At 37.8% G+C, this 26,636-nt stretch overlaps 1 protein-coding gene across 1 annotated transcript in view; it reads right to left on the bottom strand.

The window, feature by feature from the left end:
- Plaa (phospholipase A2 activating protein) overlaps window positions 1-26,636 on the bottom strand; it is a 33,171-nt gene that overhangs the window by 4,354 nt on the left and 2,181 nt on the right. The window contains exons 2-12 of the mRNA XM_027400416.2: window positions 17,403-17,596; window positions 14,026-14,126; window positions 13,819-13,939; window positions 12,692-12,859; window positions 12,227-12,362; window positions 9,865-10,034; window positions 9,293-9,450; window positions 8,146-8,365; window positions 5,216-5,284; window positions 1,303-1,371; window positions 349-450 (exon numbers count right to left, since the gene is read on the bottom strand). Coding sequence (XP_027256217.1) covers window positions 349-450; window positions 1,303-1,371; window positions 5,216-5,284; window positions 8,146-8,365; window positions 9,293-9,450; window positions 9,865-10,034; window positions 12,227-12,362; window positions 12,692-12,859; window positions 13,819-13,939; window positions 14,026-14,126; window positions 17,403-17,596 — 1,508 coding nt within the window. The remainder of the gene's footprint in view (window positions 1-348; window positions 451-1,302; window positions 1,372-5,215; window positions 5,285-8,145; window positions 8,366-9,292; window positions 9,451-9,864; window positions 10,035-12,226; window positions 12,363-12,691; window positions 12,860-13,818; window positions 13,940-14,025; window positions 14,127-17,402; window positions 17,597-26,636) is intronic.

Below are 26,636 nucleotides of genomic sequence, written 5' to 3'. Positions count from 1 at the left end.
AAAAATATTATCTTTGTTTTTCAAATGCTTTACTCATTTATTTTCACCTCCCACCCTAAAAAACCCAAGAGCCTGAGAGTAGTACTTATATTTTCCTGAAACAGGTGTTTTCTATTAAAGTCATGATAAACCATTATCCTATATTTGTACAAAACTTCTTACAAATCATTAAGGCTGAATTACCAGACTGTTGTCAACACAGCTGGATAACAACTATCTCACTAGAAGTCTCTATTCATTTAGGTAAGCCAAATCCTGGCACACGTCAGGTGGAGGAAGATTAAGTCTTCAGAGCATCTCCAACGGTCATTGGGTATACAAGAAAAAAAAACATTAATATAGACTTACCTAATATTTGTATAGGGTTTGCTTGGTCAAAGGTAAGAGCTTCTTTTTTGGGGAAATAAATATTCACTGTTTTAGATGCTGCTGATCGGTAGGCACTACTTCCTATTTACAGACGAGATTATGAAAATCATAAGACATATTCAAAAATGACTTTCCTAATTTTATGACTATATTCTCACAATTACTGAGTTATGTAACTATTCAAGGTATGCAATAAAACCAGCAAGCCACCTCCAAACCATTCACAAACTTTTGGATACCACTTGCATTTATCAATGTAATAATTTCTGGTTCAAGAAATGGAATTAAAGAACTAAAGTTCCTCCCTATCTCATATTTCCTACTGTTGCTCAACCGAAAATATTTTTAAAAGGTTGAAGAGCAAAACAAATATGAAACTTCATTCTCATCTTAACATTCTGCTAACTTTTCTCATGTCCTTCATTGCTTACTTCAAATGATAAAGTAGTTAGCGTCACCATTTTATACAACTCAGTTATCTGATGACTAATAAAAATGTTCCACCACAGCCAGTTGTGGTGGTACACATCTTTAATCCCAGCATTCTTTTATTCTAGGATGGCCTTGTCTGCATAGCAAGTTTCAGAACAGCCAGGGTTACACAGAGACCCTGGGACAAACAAACAAACACAAATTCAAATTTCAGTAATATTCAGTGGAATAAAATGACTTCATATTAAAATGTCTTCAATTAAAACTGTCTTTTGTTGTGACATATGCTCATAGATACCTTTAATCACTGCACTTGGGAGGCACAGGACTACACAGCGAGACCATGTCTCATATTACCAAAAACAAAACCAAAATGTTTGCAGCCCTAGGGAATCAAAGGCAAGACGGCATGTATTCTAGACAAGAATGACAACTCCACTAAGGCCCAAGAAATTTCAATGAAATTTTAAATATCTAAAAAAAGAGATTTAAAATATCTACCTGTAAATGGATCGACTCCAGCCATGGAGGTGCCCATACCTGCAGAACCTGGCATGTAACGACCAGCACCTACAAGGCAGTAATACTCCTAGTGAGCAAAGTACAGATAATGAAGCCTAAGTCATTGCTTCCTTATAGTAATGATTTGGGTTGTACTTTTGACAATGCTACTAAAGACAGAAAGACAAAAAAATAAATGTAGAACATCAAGAAGATTTTGAGGTGCTCAGCGCACTCTACCAGCCTGCAGGAAGAAGGAAGATGAGTTATCTTTTCTCCTAAGTTTACATATAATCTAGATGGTACAACAAAGGCATCACCCACAGAAAAGGCAAAGCAAAAAGCAAATAACAACAATAAATGTACATAAAGATAATGACAGAGTAAGTGGATCTGTTGATTTTAACTGAATGCCGACCAGCATCCTTAGCACATGAGCACAGACTCTGTGAGGTTTTAAATGTCATTATAAGGCCCAATATTTTAAAAGAGGGGATGCTGACTAGTTTGTGTAGGCGAATCCACCCGAGTTCATATAGGGGCAATTAGCTAGTCAGTAATATGCCTGAGCCACTGGCCAAACAATTTTCACTAATATTAAGCCTGAGTGTTATTCGGGAACTGATGGGTGGGATGAGAAACCTCCAACTACAAGTCTGCCCAAGGCCTATATTAGCTAAGTGAGCTCTGTGCCCACCTATTTAATATAACCCAGTCCTACTCCAAATTCACTCCATTTTACAAATAGGAAATCTTAGCAACAATAATGAAAACCACCTCAGCACACACCATTCCCCAACACTAGTAGGAAGCCTTTTGTGAGGAATCCTGGCATAGGCTCCCCACAACAGTGAGTCAGTACTGCTGGGGGTAGAAGACTGAAGTAAGTAATTTAAACAAGCTCCCCAGATCATTCTCATAAACATTAAAAGTTTTAATTAATAAGGAAAAGAAATTAAGACAAATTCTAAATTGTAAGCCACATGAGGAATTCTTTTGGCCTCAGTGCCACTGGTAAGGTTGCAAGAGCAACAAACAGCAATATTAGCTAATACTGATGGCCTAAATGCATTCCTGATATTTTACAAAGCACTTTATATGCAATGTCACTTCATTTTCTTATCTCCATATGGTAGATGCTAGCATTTTGTTTCTTAATACAGGGTCTTTTTACTATGATGTTCAGGTTATCCTCTACTATGGATGCCTGCTTCAATGTCTTGTGTACTGGGAAATGTATACCAGCATGCATAATTTTGTTATCTATTTCTTATATGTGTAGAGTTCATTGATCCCAATGATAGCCTAATTCTCTTAGATATTTAGTAGGCTACTTGATGTATCTTTTGAGTCAGACACCATGCCCCAGGAGACATCTCCTGGTTATGATGGCCCCAGAAATTCTCTTGATTTTCTTAGCATTTGTTTAAGCTTGGTATATTTATTCCATTTCAGAAAAAAAGACCATGAGAAGGATGATGGAACTCTGTTGGGTAAGCTTCAGGATATCATTATTTGTAAAACGACTGGTAAAGAGACGTTATCATGTATACATTCTTCAGGTCCTTATTACCTTTTAAAATCAAATCATTTAATCAAAGAATTTAACAGACAACATATTGGCAAAGCATATAGCTTGGGAGTTGGCTGTCAATGCATAAGGTGCAATCCCTTGCACCTGGGTGATCACTCTATTCATTAGAGAAAGGAATCTCATCAAGAGAAATTAAGCTTCATGATGCTGATCTACAGTTATAGTGAAACAATCTATGGCTGAAAAGAGGTTGTAGGTTTACATTTCTATAGCTCAGAGTACTGAATTTGGAAGGCCACTGGATTTCATTGAAGGGCATAAATCTCCTCCAAACTGGGCATATTGTCCATGAACTCTACCTCAAGATTCAACAACAATTTAAAATTACATTGATGCATTCTAAACTAATATTTTCTTCAGAAGCATTAACATTCAACTCTGACAATGTTTTTCCAGTAGTGCTGACTCAACTGAAGCTTGCCTATCTCAGGAAATAAATTTATCCTGAAAACCTCTAACGATACTTCAAGAAGGCCATTAATAACTTAGACCAGGAACACTAACTGGATAGCTGGGCAGAATGCCTACTTCCGGGCTTAGTCAAAACATGCATGAGGCATCTTGATTGCACTGCTCCATGCTGGAGGCCATGGGAATATACAGCAGGTAACAACTAGTATTTAACAGGCTGACCTACCAGATGAGTGACTCTCTGATGGGGAGCCCAACTTGGCTAGGCTGTGGGGCCACTGGCTGTAGATAACTGTCTCTGTAATTTTTCTCATGTGCCACTAAAAAACAGCTATGGGTATTTTTCCCATTGCCTGTGTGTATCTTGTACAAATATTCCATCTACTGGGCATATATATAGCTGTGGATGGTCAGGAAGATGATTTCTGCTCAACTGCATAATTCTGATGAGTAGAAATAATACTAGGATATTTTTCATTACTCAGACTGACATAAGTAATAGTATTCTCAGTCACAAAGAAAGCTAATTTTAGACTTCAGAACAAGTTCAAAGCAAACTGGTTGCTCCTGGAGACAAATGCAGGAGGTCAATTTCCCGGTGTTTATTGCTGACTCAAGGTCAGAGCATGAAGCAACTTTAGTAGACAGCAACTTTCTCAGCAATGGACTTTCTGCACATACTCCAAACTTCAAGGTCCAGCCAACTAACTGAAACTATTGTTTAGGTCCTGAATTTCAATGCCTCTTTCTGTCTGGGAACCCTGACGACCCATGTGCTTACTTTACTCACTGGCCAGTGAGCTTGACTTCCCTAGCCTGAGAAAAACTGTGATGAGTGTGGCTCAGTTTCTTCTCTTTCTTAGTCTCTGTTTCTCTCTCTCGGTTTTTTGAGACAAGGTTTCTTTGTGTAGCTTTGGAGATTGTCCTGGAACTCACCCTGTAGAACAGGTTGGCCTCAAATCCCAGCCTGCCTCTGATTCCTGAGTGCTGGGATTAAAGGTGTGAGACACCACTGAATGACTTGGTTCTGTTTCTTATTATCTTATTCAAGAAGAGCTGCATGATCCTGAAGATGTAATTCATATTTGTTCAGAGGTTTTGGCTGTGAGAAGAAGCAGGAGAGATGTAGGAGAAGTTAGGAGAGAGATGTGAAAAGAAGTGTGTATGTTTTGGCAGGAAGATGTAGCTGAATGTGTAGAGAGAGAGAAGTATGAGGGATGGATATGAGAGATGTGAGAGGTGTGTGTGTGCCCTAAGGGAGACATAGCTAAATGTGCTGAAAGAGAAGTGTGGAGAGATGTAGCCGTAGGCTCTCCAAAGGCCACGGTATAGAGAAGAAATATTTTCTAAGTTCCTTGCTGCTCTGAGAAAAGCATTCTGTTTGCTACCCTGGATGCAGTTCTGGGAGCTGGCTGCCGGTGCTGCAACAACTCCATCCAATACCAAGGACTCACATGGCTCCTTCTTTGACCACAACTTATAATAGCATCCTGCCAATGATAACACTGGTGCTGTACATTAGCTAGAGAATTCCACTATTATCTAACTTCATAGATTTAAAAAAAAAAAGTCCAGAGGAGTAAAGTAACTTGGCAATTTCTCACAGCAAGTGTATGATAGAGCTAAGGTTGGTACTATGGTCATCTTACATTAAACTCTCCAACTACTCTGCTGTCCTAGTAGAAAGAACCACTGGGGAAAACAATGTTCTGGTAACATGTTCTTTAAAATCATAAGAATATCTACACACTGTAGGAAAAGGCAAAAATTAGAAGTTAAATATCTATTAAAACTGAAGATACAGGTAAGGGAACTATTATTGGATTATATCTCCAGAACGTAAAGCCATATATACTACAAAATGTTATATATTGAGCCAAGATTATATTAATGAAAACTGTATCCCACCTGTGAAAGGATCTGCTGCCTGCACTGTGTTGGAAGGTCCTGAAGTTCCTGGAACATAGCGACCACCACCTATTCATGCAGAACAATGGAAAAGTTCAATTACATGGAAACTGTGATTCATAAACAGCATGGTATTTGTGTTAAAAGAACCCAATCTTTGGGGGAGGGAGGGGCAGCAACAAAACAGGAGCAAAGCTGCCACATGACAGAATGATAGAAATTAGTCATATATCTTACTGCTGCAGAGAAACTAAAATTTCAGTGGTTCTCCAAGTATAGTTCCTTTTCTTTTTAAAATTTCATATATATGCCACTTGTAAAGGGAAAATTAATTTTTTTCCAATGTAGTCTCACTGAGGATAGTAACCACACTTCAGGGCAGGCTTCTTGCCCAGTAGTAAATAGTCAACACAAAACAAACTCAATTGTATATTCTCTCTCTTTTTTTTTGTTTTTCAAGACAGGGTTTCTCTGTGTAGATCCTGGCACTTGCTCTGGAGACCAAGCTAGTCTCAAACTCAGAGATACGCCTGCCTCTGCCTCCTGAGTGCTGGGATTAAAGGCGTGCGCCACCAACACCCGGCCCAATTGTATATTCTTGTAGACATTTTTTTTTGTCTTATATTGCTTTGTTTATACTTTTTTTTGGCCTTACTGGTCTTTGATTTGTATATTATGGTTTCTGATTTTGTGTTTTTATGGGCTTTGGTGTGTGTGTGTGTGTGTGTGTGTGTGTGTGTGTGTGTGTGTGTGTGAGTGTGTGAGTATGTGTGCGTGTGTATGAATTCTTATGGGTTTTGTTTGCCTATTTGTATTCTAAAGACAGAAAGAAAAGGCATGGAGTTATGTTGAGTGAGGAGACAGGGGAGGATTTGGATAGAGTTGAGGGAAGGGAAAACCCTGATCAGACTATGTCATGAAAAAAAATTTTATGTGTATGGGTGTTTTTTGCCTGCGTGTATGTCTGTGCACCATGTGTTTGCCTAGAGTTCTCTGATGCAACAGAGTCCCTGGGACTGGAGTGACAGCTGTGAACTGTCATGTGGGTGCTGGTACTAGAACCTGTGTCTTCTACAAGAGCAGTAAGTGCTCGTAACCACTGAGTGTCTCTCCAGCTCCTAAGTGTAGTTTTTTAACTAATGCAACTTTGGATACTATTAAAGTTGATCAAGATCCGATAGGAAGGGCAGAGAAATGCTCCCACGGTTCTTTATATTTTCTGTGTAAGTGTTCCCCAATAAACACACATTTATCATTTATCTTGGGTCTAGTGATATCATTACATCCTCGCCTTCATAAAGCCTTTTGGAAATTTTAGCCCCAGCACATTAATGTGGAACTAAATGTAATCAACGTAATAGAATTGTAGGTGGTGTCTGACCCAACACCACCACAAAAAACAAACAAAAACCAAACTAACAAAATTAAAGCCTTGGTGAAGTGGCTCAGAGAGTAATGGCACTTGCTGGCAAGTCTGATAACCTGAGTTTGATTCTTGGTAACCACCTGATGGAAAAGAACCAATTACTGAAAGTTGTCTTCTGATCTCCACATGTGTTATGGCACATGCATGTCCACAAACATCTGCACACATACACACAAATAAATTTTTAAAAATCCAATGGAAAGTTTTTATTAGAAAAAAAATAAGCAAAAAGAAACTACAAAGTCTGGGAGTGTAGCCCAGTGATACAGGGCAAGCACAGTATAGATGAATCCTTGGATTTGAGGCTTATCACTATAAAAAATAAATAAAAACACATTTTTTTTAAACAAAAAATTCAAATTACTGGGGCTGGAGAGATGGCTTGGTGGTTAAGAGCAGTGGCTGCTCTTCCAGAGGACCTGGGTTCTATTCCCAGCACCCACATGGCAGCTCACACCTGTCTGTAACTCCAGTCCCAGGGGATCTGGTATCCTTACACCAATGCACATAAAATAAAGTTAAGTATTCAAAAAGAAAAAACTATAAAAAATTTTCAAAGTACTGAATCAAAGCACCTTAATTTTAATTTTATTTAGCTTATTGGAAGGTTGTATTTATGCATCTAAAAATTTAGATTTACTTTTATTCTATGTGTATGAATATTTTGAATGCATGTATGTATGTGTACCACATGTGGGCCCTATACCTGTGGACATCAGAAGAGAGCATTGGATTCCCTGGAGGTGGAGTTACAGACATCAGTAAGCCACTGTGTGGGTGCTGGGAACTAAACCTGGGTGCTCTGCAAAAGTTCTTAACCACTGAGCCATCTGTGCAGACACACACACACACACACACACACACACACACACACACACACACACACACACTCTCTCTCTCTCTCTCTCTCTCTTTCTCTGTCTCTCTCTCTCTCTCTTTCCCCCCACTCTCTCTCTAAATTTATTGTTAATTATGCAAAGACCTATGCATAATGAGGGTATAAGCATATGTACTGTGCCTGCAGAGTCCAGAAGAGGGTGTTAACTTTCTCTGGAGCTGGAGTTATAGATAGTTGTGAGCTTCCTCACATTGGTGCTGGGAACCAAACTTGAGTCCTCTGCAAGAGCAGTAAGCATTTCTAACAACTGGGCTATCTTTCTAGCCCCACAAAACTGTATTTTAAAAGTGAGTAGTTTTATAATTGTTTCTATAAAAAAGAAACCCGGTGTATAGTTTGAGGTTTATTAATTAGAATGTAAAAATCAATGTGAAGTAAAAACCTACCATAGTTTATAAACAGCCAAACATAATCATTACAAGGTAAGAAAAATTAACAAGGGCTGGGTTATATCTCGGTGGTAAGACTTGCACATGCATAAGACATTGTTTAATAGCTCCACTAAAACAAAACAAATACCCCAACACACACACACACACACACACACAAACACACACCCCTAATACTAATGTTAGTACATAAGAATTAATACAAGTCCAAACTCACCTGTAAATGGGTCTGAAAAACTGGTATTCCCAAGTCCCAACGTTTGACCTTTTGTGTTATCAATAATAAATTTAGCCACCTGATCCAAAAACATGGGATTCAAATCATTCTTCTGCAAGAAGTTGTATGCAGCTAGCCAGGGATCCTCACTGACATTATATGGTAATTTATATGATGGTCCACCTTCATTGACATCAATTGAAAAAACATAATCAAATTCCTATAATGAAAACAGAAAACAAGATAGATAATTTAACTGTTCAAATACATTAAAACATATAAAATAACACAGATGTTATGTGTTTTTATTCTAACCATTTAGACTTTAAAACTTTCTCCAAAATGCAATGGTAAAGGCTTTCTATTTGGCAGAGAAGGAGCCAAAGTGTGCATTTGTTACAAAATTAGTGTTTCATTAGTAGTTGGGAAGGCGATGGCTGAGATGAGGACCTGATTATAACTACTTATTAATTCTAGGTTCAAAAGAAGGTTCCCAAATGGTTGATCTCAAGGTCAAAATTTTTAGCTTTTAGGGTGTCCTACTAACCAAGACATACTGGCACATAAGCACAGCCCTACAGTGTCCCTCATGTCTTGCCAAGTTTAACAGAGACAGGCATGAAGCATGAGATAAAAGAAACTCCTAATCCAAACTGACTGGAAACATTTTTGTAAGAGAAAGTCTAAAGATAAATAATGGCTAATTTGTTATATACAGCTTTCTCTACACATAAAAATTTTATATAGATACATATTTAAAATATTCATATATATATTTATTTTATTTTATTTTATTTTTTTAAAGATTTATTTATTATGTATACAGTGTTCTACCTGTAGGACAGAAGAGGGCACCAGATCTCACTATAGATGGTTGTGAGCCACCATGTGGTTGCTAGGAATTGAACTCAGGACCTCTGTAAGAGCAGTCAGCGCTCTCAACCTCTGAGACATCTCTCCAGCCATATCTATCTATCTATCTATCTATCTATCTATCTATCTATCTATCTATCTATCTGTATATATTAAATCTACTTTAAGACAGAAGATAATTTTCTTACAATAATGTACTTCTAAATGTCAAAATACCAGAGAAAACTAAGTTTCTGTATAGTTTAAAATAATAATTAGAAAGCAGTAGACATACTTTCCCTTCATATAAAACTTTTCCAGATGTTTGCTGATTAGCACCAGATGAGCCAACAACATCTCCAATTTTTATCCACCTCCCGTCACTAACACTCCACTGATAGGCTTCAACTCTCTCTCCATCTCGGATTAGACGAGTCTGTCCTTCTCTAGTACCTTAAAACAAACATTTTAAGAATCAAAGACTGACTAGCAGAGTAAAATCCAAAAGCACTTACGACAAATTTTAACGTATTTTTTGTGGATGCTTCCAAGTTCAAATAGTAAAATGTGCAAAAAGAACATGGCTTCTCTTATCAGTTATGTGTGACAGTAAAAACCCTCAAGTCTCAGTATCTGGCATTGAGAACAAAAGAAACATTAACAAAACATTTTCCCTTATTACTCTTGGTATTCCAAATGGCAAGTGTGGTTCCCCTGAGACAGGGTTTCTCTGTGTCACCTTGGCTGTCCTGGAACTCACTCTGTAGGCCAGGCCAGCCTTAAACTCACAGAAATCTGCCTGCCTCTGCCTTCCAGATTAAAGGCGTGCACCACCACCACCTGAACTACAATTACTCTAATAGTTACCTGGTTCATTCAGATGTTCCCTCCCAGGAAGCTGCTCAGCATTAATGTCCCCTAAGTCACCAGTTTTGGAATCGATAGTTGCCTGAGAGAGCTCTCTCTCAAAAGCCTTGATTTCCTCGACACTTGCTGTCCGATCCTGCGACTCTGTAAACACTCTAATGATACCATCACTACAAGAAAAGCAAACTAGTTTAAGTCACTGATCCATTTATTAACATTCCCTCTTGTAAATAAAGCAAACATTATCTGTATGCACAAATATGAAAAACATCACTGCTTATTGTGAAGAAGTATGCTGACTATAACATACAGTATTATTTCCGCTATTTAAAGAAATTTCTGGCAAAGGAGACATACATTTAAATACAATTTTTAATTTTTTTAAAAAAATGCCAGTGACTGAACCCACCAGAACCTTGTTTCTATTAGGCTGGTGTTCTACCACTGAGGCAGGTATTTGTACATAGCCAAGGCCAACCTTGAATGTGTGATTTTCCCAACAAAAACAAAACTAAACAACAACAACACACACACACCAAAATAACAAAAAACAAACAGCCCCCCCCCAAAAGGGTTACTGGGACAGTTAACTTTAAAAATGCTCAAAGACCCAGCCTAGGCTTATCATATAGCAGGTGTTCAATATACTCAAATAATCTCAAAGAAAAATTCAGCTCCATGATTGGCTAAATAGTAGTACTCAACCTATATATTCTCAAGAACATATTCTAGTCTTATGACTGCATTTTTTCAATTTGAATAAAGTGGGAAAGTCACATTGTCTAGTTTAAACTGTATTAATTCAATTGAATTCTATAGAATACTTTATTTCTATAAATATAGAAATAGTAGAAAGTATAGAAAATAGTAGTATTTTCTACTGATGTCAATTTCACTTTCTTGGCAAATTTTCCTTTGACTGTTACCAAGCTTCATGAACTATTATTATATCTACATCAACAAATGAATCCCTGCCCCAACCCAAAATAAGAGGTCTACTAAATCCTCTGCACTCAGAGCTGCCATCTTTTTCTAGCTCTCACTGTCTAGTCACAGTCTTTTCCTTTATCAAGTATCCCTTCATTTCCTTTACTTTTTTGCCCTATAATTTTCTTCTAAAATGTAACAGCAACTACAGGTAGTACCATCTTTCAAAATGAATCCAAATGCTTTTCTACCTTTCTGTTCTTCAACCTCTTACGAACTTAGGACACTGATGCTAAGCTCCCTCCAAAACCTCTTCCTTTTCCCTGGATTCTGACATCTGGAATCCTGTGTGCTTTTTAACCTACTGACCTTCCCATATCCAGAGTACTTCACAGGATTCACTGTTAGTCTTCTGTCCCTCCTCTATATTTCCTCACTCAGGGACAGTTTTGTATATATATTTTAGGCCCAGTACTTACAATAGAATTCAATCTGGCTACTTAGGACCTACCTGCAGTGTGGCAAGGCATTACTCAGATTCAACAAGCCTTAAACCAAAGTATTACCTTTTTGTTTTGTTTTTTGAGACAGGGTTTCTCTGTGGCTTTGGAGGCTGTCCTGGAATTAGCTCTCGTAGACCAGGCTAGTCTCAAACTCACAGAAATCTGCCTGCCTCTGCCTCCCGAGGGCTGGGATTAAAGGCAAGTATTCTTTATGAACTAAATTAATTCTCACATTTTTCTATTTTTATTAATGGGGATTACCACACACTATACTTTTGAAGCTTTATGCTTTTCCTCTGAATTTTCTCATGAATGAATTCATTAGTACTGTCAGTGTTTTATAACCACATACTCCTAGTACAATTCATTTCTAGTTTGCTTTCCTTTCCGTAATTCATAAATTCCACTTAAATCTGATCATGTCTTGCTCTAGAGATACAATCTTTTAACCCTAAGCACTAAAAGGACCAAGTTTGAATTTTAGCCACAGGTAAGCCCCATCATACCTACCATTCGTGCTATACCTCCAACCTCAATCCTCCAATATTTCCCTCATCTCCTAAACACAGAATATTCATTCCATAAATGAAATTGTGTCGCTTCTTTCGTCAGACATTCTAATTTCTTTTCTTATTCCACTTACAAAATCCAATTTAACTTCTCTAGGAAGTTTTCCAATACAGATCTCTAGTTTGTCTAACTTCTTTGGCTTTTGGTGTTTTCACTATACAAAATTTATAATATAACACCATACCACAAAGTAAATACCAGTTTTTTAAAAGTTCTTATTACTATTCTTTACTTAGTAACAAAAATGTGCAAAGTCCTCCCAGTTCACCTAAAATTTCTATGGTTTATCTCTGCACACTTAAGAAACCACCAACCACCTAGACACAAAGAATGTATTGACTGACTAGAATATAAATAAATACCTCGCACCAACCACAATGTCACCATTATCCAGCACACAGCAGCACCATATAGACTGAGCTGGAAGTCGGATTGTTTGGGCACATTCACCATGTTTCCATATTCTCAGAGATCTGTCTTCTGCTGTTGTCACAAAATCTAAAATTAATGAAAACAGAAGAAAAAATGTGTTTGGATAGAATTGAGTATTTTTATAAACAATATTTTTCTATGTATATGTAATGACTAATTTAAAATTAATTTTAGATTTTGTAACTTGCTAAAACTTCAAAGTCTTATTTTTATGTTTCACATTTCACACTCTATTCTTTGGACCAATTAATCACACAAAGTTTCTCCTCAGACACTCAAAGACCTTTTTATAATACAGACATTTATTCTGAAATAACATGAAGGTAATCACAGAAATTTCTCAAAATTGTGATATAATAGCAAAAATTTAAATATACAGTATAAGGTAATCTTACCTCTACAATTTGGAAAGACAGATATGCTATAAATATAATTTGTATGTCCATAGTATACTTCAAGACACTCGCCAGTAATTTGCCACCTTCTAATACTGGCATCATTTGCACATGAAAGAAATTCTGTTTCACTCAAAATTGCCAAACCTCTGACACAGTCTTCATGCCCTAGATTTAAAAAAGAATACAAATCAATAAAATCAGCATTTGGTTGATAACACTGTGCAGTTTATAAACACCACAAAACTTATAAGTGAGTAGAAAAATGTAGTTTTTTAAATTACAGAATCCTATTTTCTCTGTAGAAAGAGGTCTGGTAATTAGGCCACTTAGCAATATTGTTTATCCCCAGTCTTAGGAAGTTATTTTATATTTTTTCTATCTTATCCAGATGATTTCTGAAACCCTCAAGACAGTGTAGATCAGGCTTGACCTCCAAATCAGAGAGATCTACCTGCCTCTGCCTCCTGAGTGCTGGGATTAAAGGCATACACCACTACAACTTTAACCTTTAAGGAATAAAGAAGAGATAAAACTTACACCCAAATATATAATGGTCTACAGCAAATAAATCATGTGACACTATTAGACAGCAAGAGGCGCTGAAGTAGTTCAGTGAAAGCATGTGGTTAAAAGTACAAGGGATTGGGTTTAAATCCCCAAAGCCGGGAGTCAATAATTAGCAAATAACTAGACAATGGATGCCTCACTCTATCAAAGAGCCAGAGTTCACTCCATACCAAAGCTATATGCATTACAACATACACAAAATCACGCTCACCCAAATGGCCCCAATTATACTGAGTTTTTTAAATTACCATTTTTCAGTTTCTAAACTTTTGAGGAAAAACAATAAACAATTTAGCAGGTAAGAAGTACATTATAGGGTCTGGAGAGATGGCCCAGAGGTTAAGGGCACTGACTGCTCTTCCAGAGGTCCCGAGTTCAATTCCCAGCAACCACATGGTGGTTCACAACCATCTGCTATGAGATCTGGTGCTGTCTTCTGGTGTGCAGATATACATGGAAGCAAAATGTTGTATACATAATAAATAAATAAAATCTTAAAACAAAAATAAAAAAAGAAGTACATTATGTACTATAAAAGATGCTAACACTGATATTACCTGAAAAAGTCCTCTCACACCTTCCAGCTTTCCACAGTTTAATAGTCTTGTCTGCTGATCCAGTTAACATCAAGCCCTGTTCCGGTAGAATCTTTACTGCCCATACTGCAGCTGTATGACCCTGTGAGTAACATAGATATCAACTTAAGATGCCACAGAATCTTCAATATTCACCTATTGTCTAAAATATTCACACAGAAACAATACCTGTAATGTCATCATGCATTTGTCATTCAGCCAGACTTTAGCAGTGGTGTCCCATGAGCCACTAAGTAATGTCCCAAATTTTCCAGACGAAAGACTACAAACTAAGGGGGGAAAGTGATCAGTTAGTATATTTTCAGTGAACAAATGCTCAACCTGGCAAGTTTCTATAGTATTATCATTTTTAAGTAAATTGTGACGTGACAGCTTCTTAGCCAATAAAAATCTATTCAGTGGAGCTGTGAGGGAACACAGTGATCAAGATTAAAAGCTTGGGTGCCAGAATGTCTAGGGACAAGGCCTCACTGAGCCATTTATAAGCTCTGTGGCCCTAAGGACAATACTTAAAGAGTCTTAGGGTTTTGTTTATTCTTATTCCATTCACGTGTATACGCCTATGAGTATATGTCATATGTGTGCAGGTGCCTGTAGAGACCAGAAGAAAGTACTGGATATATTGGGAACTGGAGTTACAGGCAGTTGTGAGCTACCCAACCTTCATGGGTGTTAGGTAGGAACTGGCAAATGGACCTTGTCAGGAGTCATAGCATGAAAAAGATGCAGAGTCAATTAGAAAACTGTAAATATTCATTAGCTAGAATTTTTGTTTAAGTATGATAATGATGATACAGTTCTTCCTTTTAGAGGAAAAAGTTGAGGCTAGGGAGAAGGCTTAGTTGGTAAAAACCTTGCCTTACTAACACAAAGACCTAAATTCAAGCTGCAAAGCCCATATAAAAATGCCAAGGACAGACAGTGGTTACATGCTTATAATCCTAGTGCTGGGGAGGTGAAAACTGTGCCAAGCTATCTGGTCAAGCAGTTTAGAGGACTTGGCAAGCCTCAGGCTACTGAGAGTCCTTTTCTCAAAACTAAAAAGGTGATGCTAGATAGATGACTCTATGAAAGGAGATTCCTGTGTATAGGCCTGACAATCTTAGATCCATCACTGGATGCCACAAGACAGCAATCAAGAACTGACTCCCAAGTGCTATCCTTTGATCTCCTTCTAAGTGTTGTGGCATGCATCTGCCAAACATACTTCTAAAATAATTTTATGTAGCCCTGGCTTGCCTCAAACTCGGAGATCCACCTGCCTCTACCTCCCAAGTGCTAGGATTAAAGGATATACAACACCACACCATGCCCAAAGTAAATTGGAAGAAAAAAAAAAGATAGACAGCACTTGAGGAACAACATTCAAGGTTGTTCCTTGTCGTCGACCCCACCCCCATCCCCAGACACACTCACACAGAGAATCACAGTAGTGGGGGGATCAGCAAATAAATGCACATTAACCACTTGTTTTTTACAACTCACAAAAGCCAATCAATTTTACCTGTTTAAGTGACAGGGGAATTAAAATTACCTTTGGTGGAATGTAAAAACTACCTGAAATACACATTTCAAGTGTCCATAAATAGAGATTTTTTTTTATTGGAATTGGTGGCATAAGCCTATAATTCCAGCTACCCAGGAAGCTAATAAAGGACGATGACAAGTTGAAGGTCTATGATACATGTACAATGACTTTAAGAGTACCTTGGGCAATTTATAAGACAGAACAGGGCTAAACACTTACTTATTGTCTGAGAAACCCCAAAGATTTATTGAAAAACAGATATTCTGATTCATGCTTTTGTGTGAGTTGAGGAGTTATTTAACAGTCATATAGCCTGAAAAGCTTAAAACATTTAATAACTAACCCTTACAGAAAAAAATATCAAGACTTTCAATTTAAAATAATATGATAGTAGAGGAAGAAACTTAAATAATATAAGCCACTGATAATACTTAAAGCTATGGAAACTCATGGCAAGGATTTTTATACTATTTATTCCTATGTATGTATATTTATCTCATAACTCACTATAAAATACCAAGTCTATAGCTTACATACATTTAAAACTTTCCTTAACAAAAACTTTAAAATCTGTATCATTCTACATTTAAAATATTACATATACACAAATATCTTGCCCTCCTTTACAGGAATTAAGTTTAAATGTTTACAGATCTTAACCCTAACTTCTACACATAATATGTAAAATAGGCTCAAGGGCTGGAGAAATGGCTCAATTATTTGTGTATAGGCTCTTGCATGGGTCCTGAGTTCAGCTCCCAGCACCTGTATCTAGTGACTCACAACCACCTATAGGCCCAGTTCCAGGACAGTTCTTGTCTCTAGCATACATGAACACTGCACCCAGGTGTCTGTGCACAGACACACATACATAATTACAAATAATAAAAATAATTTTTTTTTTCTTCAAGACAAGGTTTCTCTGTGTAGTCTTGACTGTCCTGGAACTCTGTAGACTAGGCTGGCCTCAAACTCAGAGAGATCTCCTGCCTCTGCCTTCTGAGTGCTGGAATTAAAGGTGTGTGCCACCACACCTGGCTATAGAAATAAATCTTGGGGCTGGAGAGATGGCTCATTAGTCTTCCAGAGGTCCTGAGTTCAATGCCCAGCAACCACATGGTGCCTAACAACCATCTGTAATGAGATCTGGTGCCCTCTTCTAGCTTGTAGAGGTACATGCAGACAGAACACTACATACATAATAAATAAATAAACATTAAAAAAAAATTAAGACCACAGGTGGTTTAGTTTTAATGGGCTGGAGAGATGGCTCAGATGTTAAGAGCACTGACTGCTCTTCCAGAGGTCCTGAGTTCAATTCCCAGCAACCACATGGTGGCTCGCTCACAACCATCTGTAATGAGACCTGGTGCCCTCTTCTGGTGTGCAAGCATGCATGCAGATAATTGTATACATAATAAATAAATAAAATCTTTAAAAAAAAAGAAAGAAATCTTAAAAAGTAAAATAAAAATAAGTAGACATAGTCATACTGATTTTGCACATCATTTTATAATAAAGAGCTGTGATATCCCTATGTATTTTCCATTGAAAAATTATACCAGATTCCTAAACACTCAGTTTATGGTTCTACTGTGTTAATAGAGAAATAGCCAAAAAGGAAGAAAAAAAACAAAAAAACAAAAAAAAAACTTTGTTTTATTAAGTAAATAGCTTCTTTACACAAAATAGTGGAAAACAAAAATTATGAGATATATTAATATCATAGCCTCTTCCTTTTGTAACTCAACACTTTACTTTTCATATTTATATAGGCTTGAGAAATAACTTCAGCAGTAGAGCCTTCCTAGCATGCAACAAATCTGTCTGATTCCCAGTATCAAAAGGAAAAACTATTTGAATATACCAGTCTTTAAATCTGCAAGTAAATTTATAACAGAAAATTACATTATTAAGATGGCCCAAAAAGTTTCCAGTAACAAACACAGCCAAAATCATGAGAAAAAAAGATAGGTAGAAGTCTTCAAATACAAAAATGCCATCATATTATACTTACCAGTATCTTTGTGACCCTTTAAAATATAAAGTGGCATCGGGCTGTCCAGTGAGAAAATGCATATATTGTGGTCATTTCCTCCAGTGGCAATTAGTCCATGAGGATATATCTCACTTGAGGGTATGATGCACACACAAGACACAAAATTAGAGTGGCCGCTCATACAATGCATTTCTGTAAAGCCCCTGTTAGGACTAGAAAGACAGGATCATTAATAGATATACATTTGCCTCCTCCTGGCTTACCCTAGGACATAAACATAAAAATATTCATTACTACTCAATGTGCAGGCTGAACTTTAAGAGTGTATACCATTCAAAGAACCTACTGTTTTTAATCAAACATTAAATGGCTTCATAGCACAAGTAGAGGATTATCTCAGATTGATAATAATTATGTGCTTTCTCAGTTGGAGCATATTAATTCAGAGGAGATGAATATTTCAAGTGGCTTTTTCTCATTTTCCAACACCATTCATTCTACTCATCAGTTATTGCTACTCTAAGAAATCTCTGGGGAACTGAAACACTTGAAATTAAGATAATGAAACCCACTCCCAGTAAACTAAATTTGCTCAATGAAGTAGAAACACACTACCCACTAGTGTAGTATATAGATGTAGCTAACAGCTAGAATGTCAATCATTTTCAGTGCACAATAAAAAAGGGGGGGGCACTAGTGTACTGTGAGGGAGTCCAGTACAGTAGTAAGTGCCTTGGATTACAAATGACTGCCCATTTGTCACATACATCAATGATTTAGCATCCTTCCTTAAGTAAGTGAAACACTGGTATGATATACTGTGTAGAAAACAATAAGCTAGTAACTAAGAGACATATATAGTTATATCTTTAGCACCAAGGAGAGTTCACAATCTAGTTGAAGCAGCTAAGGCAAGTGCACATAATGAGATCAAACTCCTGGAGAAAATTGAACACACTCCCACAAAAAAACTAACACTCCAACATACTAGTCTACTTTTATTTCTCTCCCAAAGCCCACTAACTAGTCATTTAACTATAAACAGTAGTTCATAGTCAATAAAGGCATTATAGGGAGGATAAAGGGCAAAAAAACAAACAAGAACACAATTTTCAATAGTGTAAAAATGGCTATAACGAAAGGTAGTAAAAGCTTAGGAGATGTGTGGAAAATGATTTCCACACTGGCAGCAGGTTAAGAATCGATCAGTACCCTTCCCAATAGGGTAAGAACTGCAGAGACCTCTGTGAAGATGGTAGCTGAGGTAGGAAGGACCAGGCACCTTTCTCCCAACTTAGACACTAACTGTACTGGCAGAACTTGCCTTATAGTACTACTTGAGAACTGTGGTATCAACTGAAGGCTTGCAACTTCCAGGGTTAGGCACAATTGGAAACCGAATTTTGATTTTGTTGGGATTAAACCCAGAGACCACACACACCAACACACCACACATGCAGCCTATTGAAGTCAATTTTAATCAATTTCAGCAATTGGAACAGTAGCAGCTACCCACCCGCCACCCTCTAATTCCATGATGGGTGATCCTCCACATGTTCCTATAGCAGAGTGTACACAAAAGCAGAAGCCAAAGGTTACATTTTATGCAGCATCCCATCCTGACCTCCATGTAGCAGAGATCAGTTCTCTGATTGTGGTTTGCTATGCAAAATTAAGTAGCCATTGTTGGAACTTCCTGTCTTCCCTGCTGATGTAAACAACGGCCTCTCCAATTGAAGTGACTTACGAAGAATTTAAAGGACCAACACCCATTTTGCCCCTTCAGCATTCTCTTTTCTCCTTTTGAGAACCAGACAATAAAATCCAGGATATTAGTGGTCAGTTGTGATGTTTGCAATCCCAGCACTCAGGAAGCTGAAGCCAGAGGATTTAGTTCAAAGCCAGCCTCTCCAATTGAAGTGACTTACGAAGAATTTAAAGGACCAACACCCATTTTGCCCCTTCAGCATTCTCTTTTCTCCTTTTGAGAACCAGACAATAAAATCCAGGATATTAGTGGTCAGGTGTGATGTTTGCAATCCCAACACTCAGGAAGCTGAAGCCAGAGGATTTAGTTCAAAGCCAGCCTTGGCTACTACACAGGTAGATCCTGTCTCAAAATACAAAAGAACAACCTTATAACAAGGGTATTCAAAAACAACTGCATTTACAGAGAACTTAGAAGTCACTGTGCATGCTCAGGGAACAGGTGAGAAAAGATCTAAGACTCAAGGACACACCTTGGCCCGGATTCGGCAGACAGCCAACAACAAACCATCAGCAAACTCTGCCCACTCAAAGAACAAAATAAATCCCTACAAGTGGTTCCTGAAAGAGACCAGAAGATCTACTAGTAAAAGAATCTAAAAACCACCATCTTAAGAAAAAAGATAACAAGCAAACAAACAAAAGACAAGGCCTCACTGGACCTGGACCTTGCAATCCTCCTGCTTCAGCATACCAAGTGCTAGAATTGCAAGGGTATGTGTGTCATACCTGGCTTAAAACAATTGTCTTACAGATGCTGGAAGACCTAAAGGAAGATGCAGAGAAACAAGGACATGATAGAGGAATAAAAGAGAAATGTCAATAAGGAGGTAAATCCAAAAGAAATTCTGAAGCTACAGATTATAAGAACAAATGAAAAGTACTAGACAATTTCAAATCATAATATACAGGCAGATAAGTTCAAAGACAGGAAGCAGAAGTGATCAGGTCTGAGTAAGAAAGGAAGAATACTAAAGTATATAGAACCTAAAAGACCCATGGGAATCAATGAAATGAACTATATGCATACTGTAGCAGTCCTAGAACAGAGAGTGAGGAAAGAGGGTAGAGAATACTTAATCAAATAGTAGCTAAAACCTAACTCAAATTGGATGAAGACATGAATGCATGCATCTATAAAAATTTCAAAAAAGGCAAACTGCACTGAGACACAGTGCAATGACAGAAGCAACTCATCACATATAATCCTCCCAGTAAGATACTATACTTGGGCCTGTAAGATAGCTTAGTAAGTAAAGGTGCTTGATGACCTGGGTCCAGTCCCTCAGACCCATGACTGCTGCAAGTTGTCCTCTGACCTCCACACAGTGCTGTGGAAAGTGTATCTTAGGAACAGAGAGGCGGCTCAGTTGATAAAAATGCCTGCTGTGCAATCAGGAAAAACTTAGTCTGGATCCTCAGGATTCATGAAAAGTCAGGAGATCCCTAGAGCCCATTGGCCAGCCAAGCTAAATAGATGAGCTCCAGCTTCAGTGGGAGACACTGTCTCAAAAATGTAGCTAGTGACTGAAGAAGTCACCAATATCAACATCATACACACACACACACACACACACACACACACACACACACACACACACACAGAGAGAGAGAGACAGAAAGAGAGAGAGAGGAGAGAGAGAGAAGCACACGCACACCTTATTTATAAAATGATACTAGGGAAATTTCCCATTTAAAAAAATCAAAGAAACAAAACCTTTGGAGAGAGAATCAATTCCTATAAGCTGTCTACATACGCATGTACGCACGCACGCACGCATGCACGCACGCAAGCAAGCACATACAATTTTAGAGGTTTCAGTAACTTCCCCAAATCAACCAAACAGAAGACAATGCTGTAGGATAGGAAAAAACAAAACAAAACCTCTAAGGAATACAGAACACAATAGTAAGCTATAAATATTAAATAGAAGCTATAAATATTAAACTGATTGTCTTTAGTTAAAAACAGGTACCAAGTCAAATATATTACATATTAATAAAACTGTATGCCAGGTATGATGTCACATGCCTGTGACTCCAGCAAACTGGAGGCTAGACCACCCTAGGTTACATGGCAAAATCTTGTCCAAGAAATTAAAACCAAAGAGGAATACAGCTATAATATTTAATAATTATAAAGTCATGTGCCTAATAAGATCATCAAAATGCAGAAAATGAAAACTGACAGAATTGAAAGCACAGTTCTACTATCACAGTTAGAACTTCAATATCCCCCAGTGGTCAGCACTCGGGAGGCAAAGGCAGGAAGATCTCTCTGAGTTTGAGGCCAGCCTGGTCTACATAGCTAGTTCCAGGACAGCCAAGGCTACACAGAAAATACCCTGTCTCAAAAACCAAAATGACTTCAATATCCCACTCTGTAATGGGAATGATAATAAGAAAATAAACCAGAGGTCTAGGACACAGGTCAGCAGCGGAGCCTTTGTCTGCCAGGGTAAGGCCCCATCCAGCAAGGCCAAATTAAAAACAGAAAGAAAACAGAGAATGTAAACAATACAGTAAGCCAACTATAAGTAAAAATATATTCTACCCAAGAAAAAGACATTATGAAAAACAGGGTAATTCTTCTATTCAGAAAATTAAAAACAGAATTACCATATGATCCAATAGAATAAAGACAGTCTCAAAGAACTCCTTAAGAAATCACATTCACATAGCACTTTATGATAGGTAAACATGGGAGTAACCCAATGCCCACCGTGTATGAATCAGTAAGGAAAATGCTACACAAAAACGGAATTTTATTTAGCCTTAAAAGTGAATTTTATGTCACTTTAAATGTTAATGGTCTAAATGCTCTAATCAAAAGACAGATTGGCAGAATTCCTTAAAACATGATCTAAGTATGTACTATCTACATACAAGAGTCTCACTTGTATGTAGAAATTCTGATACATGTCACAATATGGACAACCTTTGAAGACATTATGTTAAAGGAAATTGGCCAGTTATAAAATGATGAATACTGGAGAGTACATTTATATGAAGTACAAGCTACCTAAAAGTCAAAATTTTGAAGATATAAAGTAGAATGCTGCCAGGATGATGTGGTAGACTTTGGGGAGCCCCTTTTGAGGGCCTTACCCTGCCTGGGGAGTGGAGGGGGGATGGCTAGGGGCAGGTGAGATGTTGGGGGGAAGGGGAGGGAGAGGGAGAAGGGATTGACATCTGAAGCAAGCTTGTTCCTAATTTGAACTAATAAAATAAAATAAAAATTTAAAAAAAAAGTAGAATGCTGGTTGTCAGGAGCTAAGAGGAAGAAGGGGAACTACTACTTAATGGGTGTGTAGTTTCAGTTTTACAAGACAAGATTATGAAGGGGGAGAGTGCTGAAGGTGTCACAACATTATGAATGGAGTAAACACCACTAAACTATAGATCTGAAAATAGGAAAGAGGGTCAATTTTGTGGTATTTCAGTGTATTAAAATTGAACTGGGAGATTGATGGCTTGGTTTGTAAGAGCACATGCCACACAAGCACAAGGGCTTGAGTTTGGATCCTGGGTACTCATGTAAACAGCCAGGTGTATCTGTGAGCACTGTAACACCAGTGCTACCTCGAGGGAAGGGGGCACGGACAAGAGCATTCCTGGAGCTTGACTGCCAGACAGCCTAGTTGATTTAAATAATAATAATAATAAAGGTATGCTCCAAGTACAGATAGATAACTTATCTGAAAAAATAAGGCAGAGAGTGATAGAACAGGACATTCAATGTCCTCCTTGGGTTTCTGCAAAAGCACATGGACAAACATATTGTGATGTTTTGAATAAGAATGGTTTCCTTAAGCTCATTTAGTTTAACATTTGGTCTCCAGTTAGTAGAACTATTTAGGAAGGATTAAGAGGTGTGGCCTTATTGGAGTAGGTGTGGTCTTGTTGGAGGAGCTATGCCATTGAGGGAGGGCTTGGAGGTTTAAAGCCTGGCCCAGTCTTGTTCTCTCTACCTACAACTTGCAGATCAGATATCAGATGTGAGCTCTTGGGTGCTGCTTCAGTGCCATACCTACCTACCTGCAGCTATGCTCCCCACAATATGTTCATGGACTAACCCTCTGGAACTATAAGCAAGACCCCCAACTAAATGCTTTATTTTGTAAGTTGCTTTGGTTATAGCAATAAACAGTAACACACACACACACACACACACACACACACACACCTTTTTAGAAATTAGAGCAGAGGATGTGTGGAGGCTAAGACAGATAGTCTGGGCTAGAGTGAGAAAAAGAGAGAGCCAAGGGAGTTATCCGTTCAATGCATCTCTCAAAATAGTAACAAAGAAGCCAGGCCCTTGTAAGAAACATAAGTATTAAGCATTTAAAATCAGTCAGAAATTGTGCCATGGGGGGGAAAAATTCTTCAAAGGCTATTTGGTAGTAGCTAATTTATCTACTTTTATAGGTTTCTGAAAATATTTAAAATAATTTTATTAATAAGCTTGGAGAGGCCATTCAATGGTGGCACATGCCTTTATTCCTAGCGCTTAGAGAGGCAGAGGCAGAGGCAGACAAGAGATCTATGTGAATTCCAGGTCAGCCTGGTCTACAGAGCAAGTTCCAGGACAGGCTCCAAAGCTACACAGAAAAACCCTGTCTCAAAAACCAAACCAAAACAAAACAAAAAGCTCACAGAAAACTAAAAGATAAAACATGTTTTTGAATGTCTCTGAGGTGGGGGAGATGTCTCAAAAACAATTAAGATACTATTTATGTTTGTTTTTGAAGCAGTCTTGTAACACAGTCCAAGCTTAGCTCAAACTCATGATTCCCTGTGGCCATGCAACATGACACTCAGCATTAAATCTATATTATATAAAACTATATATATATACCTTATCAATTTCTAACATAGATGATTGTTTGGGTCATTTACAGTCATCTATTAGGATCTTAGTTCCAGAATTTGGTCTCATTTTCTTCTTTATATCTCTCCAAATTCCTACCACAATATTTTACATGGTTAAAGATCAAATCAGTGGTTCTCAACCTGTGTGTTGCAACCCCCACAGGGATCCTAAGTATTGTATATTTACATCACAGCTCATAATAGTAGCAAAATTAAAGTTATGAAGAAGCAATGAAATAATTTTATGATGAGGGGTTCACCACAACTAACTGTATTAAAGGGTTGCAGCATTAGGAAGGTTGAAAACCACTGCATTAAATACTTCTTAAATCAACGGGAAAAAAAAATACTTAAAAGCACTGGTGAAGGAGACAGAGGCAGAGCAGGGAAACAGTGGCCCTCTTGTATCCCTAGAAAATCTGAAACTTTTGCTTTAGAAAAAAGTCTTGGGGTGAGGGGAGGACAGAGAGCAGCACTGACACACAAGAGTCATTGACTCTTGAAGTATAAGGAACATGGACATTCATATCACAGTCCAAGATCACAAAACAACAAAACAGCAGAGGCCAGGCGGGTATCCTGTTGGCAGATGTGCAAAATAAAAGAGCTCCCCAGATAGTGCTACTTTGGTAAAGGTTTCAGCCAGTAAGCCCCACCCAGGAGCACAGCTTCCCAGAAGCTTTTCAGATGGGAGCCCATAAAGAATAACAGATATCCAGGGAAAACCTCCAGCATAAAACATAATGACCAAATCAAGCAGCGAGGCAGTAAAACAAAACAATCTGGAGGAAGAAGACCACCAAGGAGAACTTAACTTAAAAAGTAAAAACCAATCATCATCCCATCCACAGAGCATGGGAAGGTACTACAGAACGAGGGAAAAGAGAAAACAAGCTTAACATCTGACTAAGAAGTTCTCAAGATGGAAGACAGAAAAGAAATGGAGAAAGAAACCAACAGACTAATTTGAGAGGTTTTGGGCAGAGGTTATCATAGTTAAAGAGCCAACTAATTGTCCAGGGAAATGGATGAAAACAAGGTTCCTTGTAAGGGGGGGCAGGGATAATAGGTAAATTAGGATGGCTTCAGACTTCTCAGCAGCCTAACACGATCAATAAAAACACAACAGATCAATGCTGTAAGATCTGGAAGGAAAATTACTTCAAGATTAGAATAATACAATTACTCCAGGTATAACTGCAGTAGCAAGACAGAAAAAAATTGTTTTCAAATTTTCAAGTTTGAAACACCTTTGTTATCAACAAACTACATTCAGGAAGCGCCTGGAGTATGTGCTCCAGTAAGGCAAGATGAAGAAAACTAAGAAAAGGAAAGCTAAACTCTAAACAGAAATCCAACAAGTAAAGTTACCCAGGATTACCTGTGCACCAGTGACAGGTGAGAAAGCTTTTACTGTTCGAAGAGGAAATCCTAAATTAGCCAATGTTTTAAAAAATATCAATTTAAAGAACTTAAAGTGGAATTATGATAAATACAAAGAAAACTCCACAAATGAAAACACAAACCAGAAAAAAAAGTAACAAAGATCATAAAGCTGTTGAGGAAATCAGTTTATAACTTAGAAGTAGACTAAATTTATACAGTCACAAAACACCTATTTTAGTCAAACTAAGCAAAAGTCAGCACAGAAGTCAGAAGAAATGGAGGTGGGCAGAAAACAGAGAGCACTAAACCCAAATGTTCCCAGCAGAAACTAACAGATAATTCCTTAAAAAAATCAATACATACGATATTGCAACACACTGCATTTTTTCACATTGACACAGAAATAAAACACAAAATGAGCAGTTAGATAAAAATGTTGCTTCTGAGGAAAGAAATTTGGAATGGGATAGAAAGGGAATTGGTTTTCCTAACTAACCCCACAGAACTGTCTTGATTTAGGACCTAAGGTGCTCAATGTTAACCAGACAATGTTAACCACTTTTGTCCTAGCATGGTCAAGAAAAATAAAATACAAGGTCTTCAATTTTAAATTATATCTTTAAATATGGGTAGTCTTCAAAAGGCCAGTCAATAAGAAGACAAAGATGTTGAAATGTACCTCATCTCTCCCACCTCATAAGTTTATGACAGACTTGTGGAATTTGACTCAGTGTGATGCTTAAAGAAGAGGTCTGAAGCAGGTTGGACAGTGGTGGTGAATGCCTTTAGTCCCAGCACTTAGGAGGCAGAGGCAGGTCAATCTCTTTGAATTCGAGGCCAGACTGATCTACAGACGGCCAGGGCTGTTTCACAGAGAAATCCTGTTTTGAAAAGCAGTGTGAGACCAAGGCATGTTGGCTGGCCCAGTTCACACACAAATCTGGAGCTAGATCTTCCGGATTTTCGATGGACTTAGGCTAAAACCTCAGTGTATAGTCCACCCTAAAATCAGCTATTTCTACCTCCTAAATTCTCCCATCATTCTTTCTTAGTTCATCTCTTCACTTACTACTATGGTCCAGGATCATATTGACAATGGACATAGAAAAACAAATTTCATTTACTACTTGACTCCCAATAAGGTATAGCCCTTCATTAACTCAACTGCTACACCATAAAGTAAAAACTTTCAGTATGCCAGCTACAAACTTCTTTTAGATCATGAAA

Source organism: Cricetulus griseus, chromosome 2 (genome assembly GCF_003668045.3).
Source record: "Cricetulus griseus strain 17A/GY chromosome 2, alternate assembly CriGri-PICRH-1.0, whole genome shotgun sequence".
NCBI classification, from domain to species: domain Eukaryota; kingdom Metazoa; phylum Chordata; class Mammalia; order Rodentia; family Cricetidae; genus Cricetulus; species Cricetulus griseus.
Note: the sequence above shows the minus strand (reverse complement) of the source record. Positions and strands in the feature narration are given on the sequence as shown.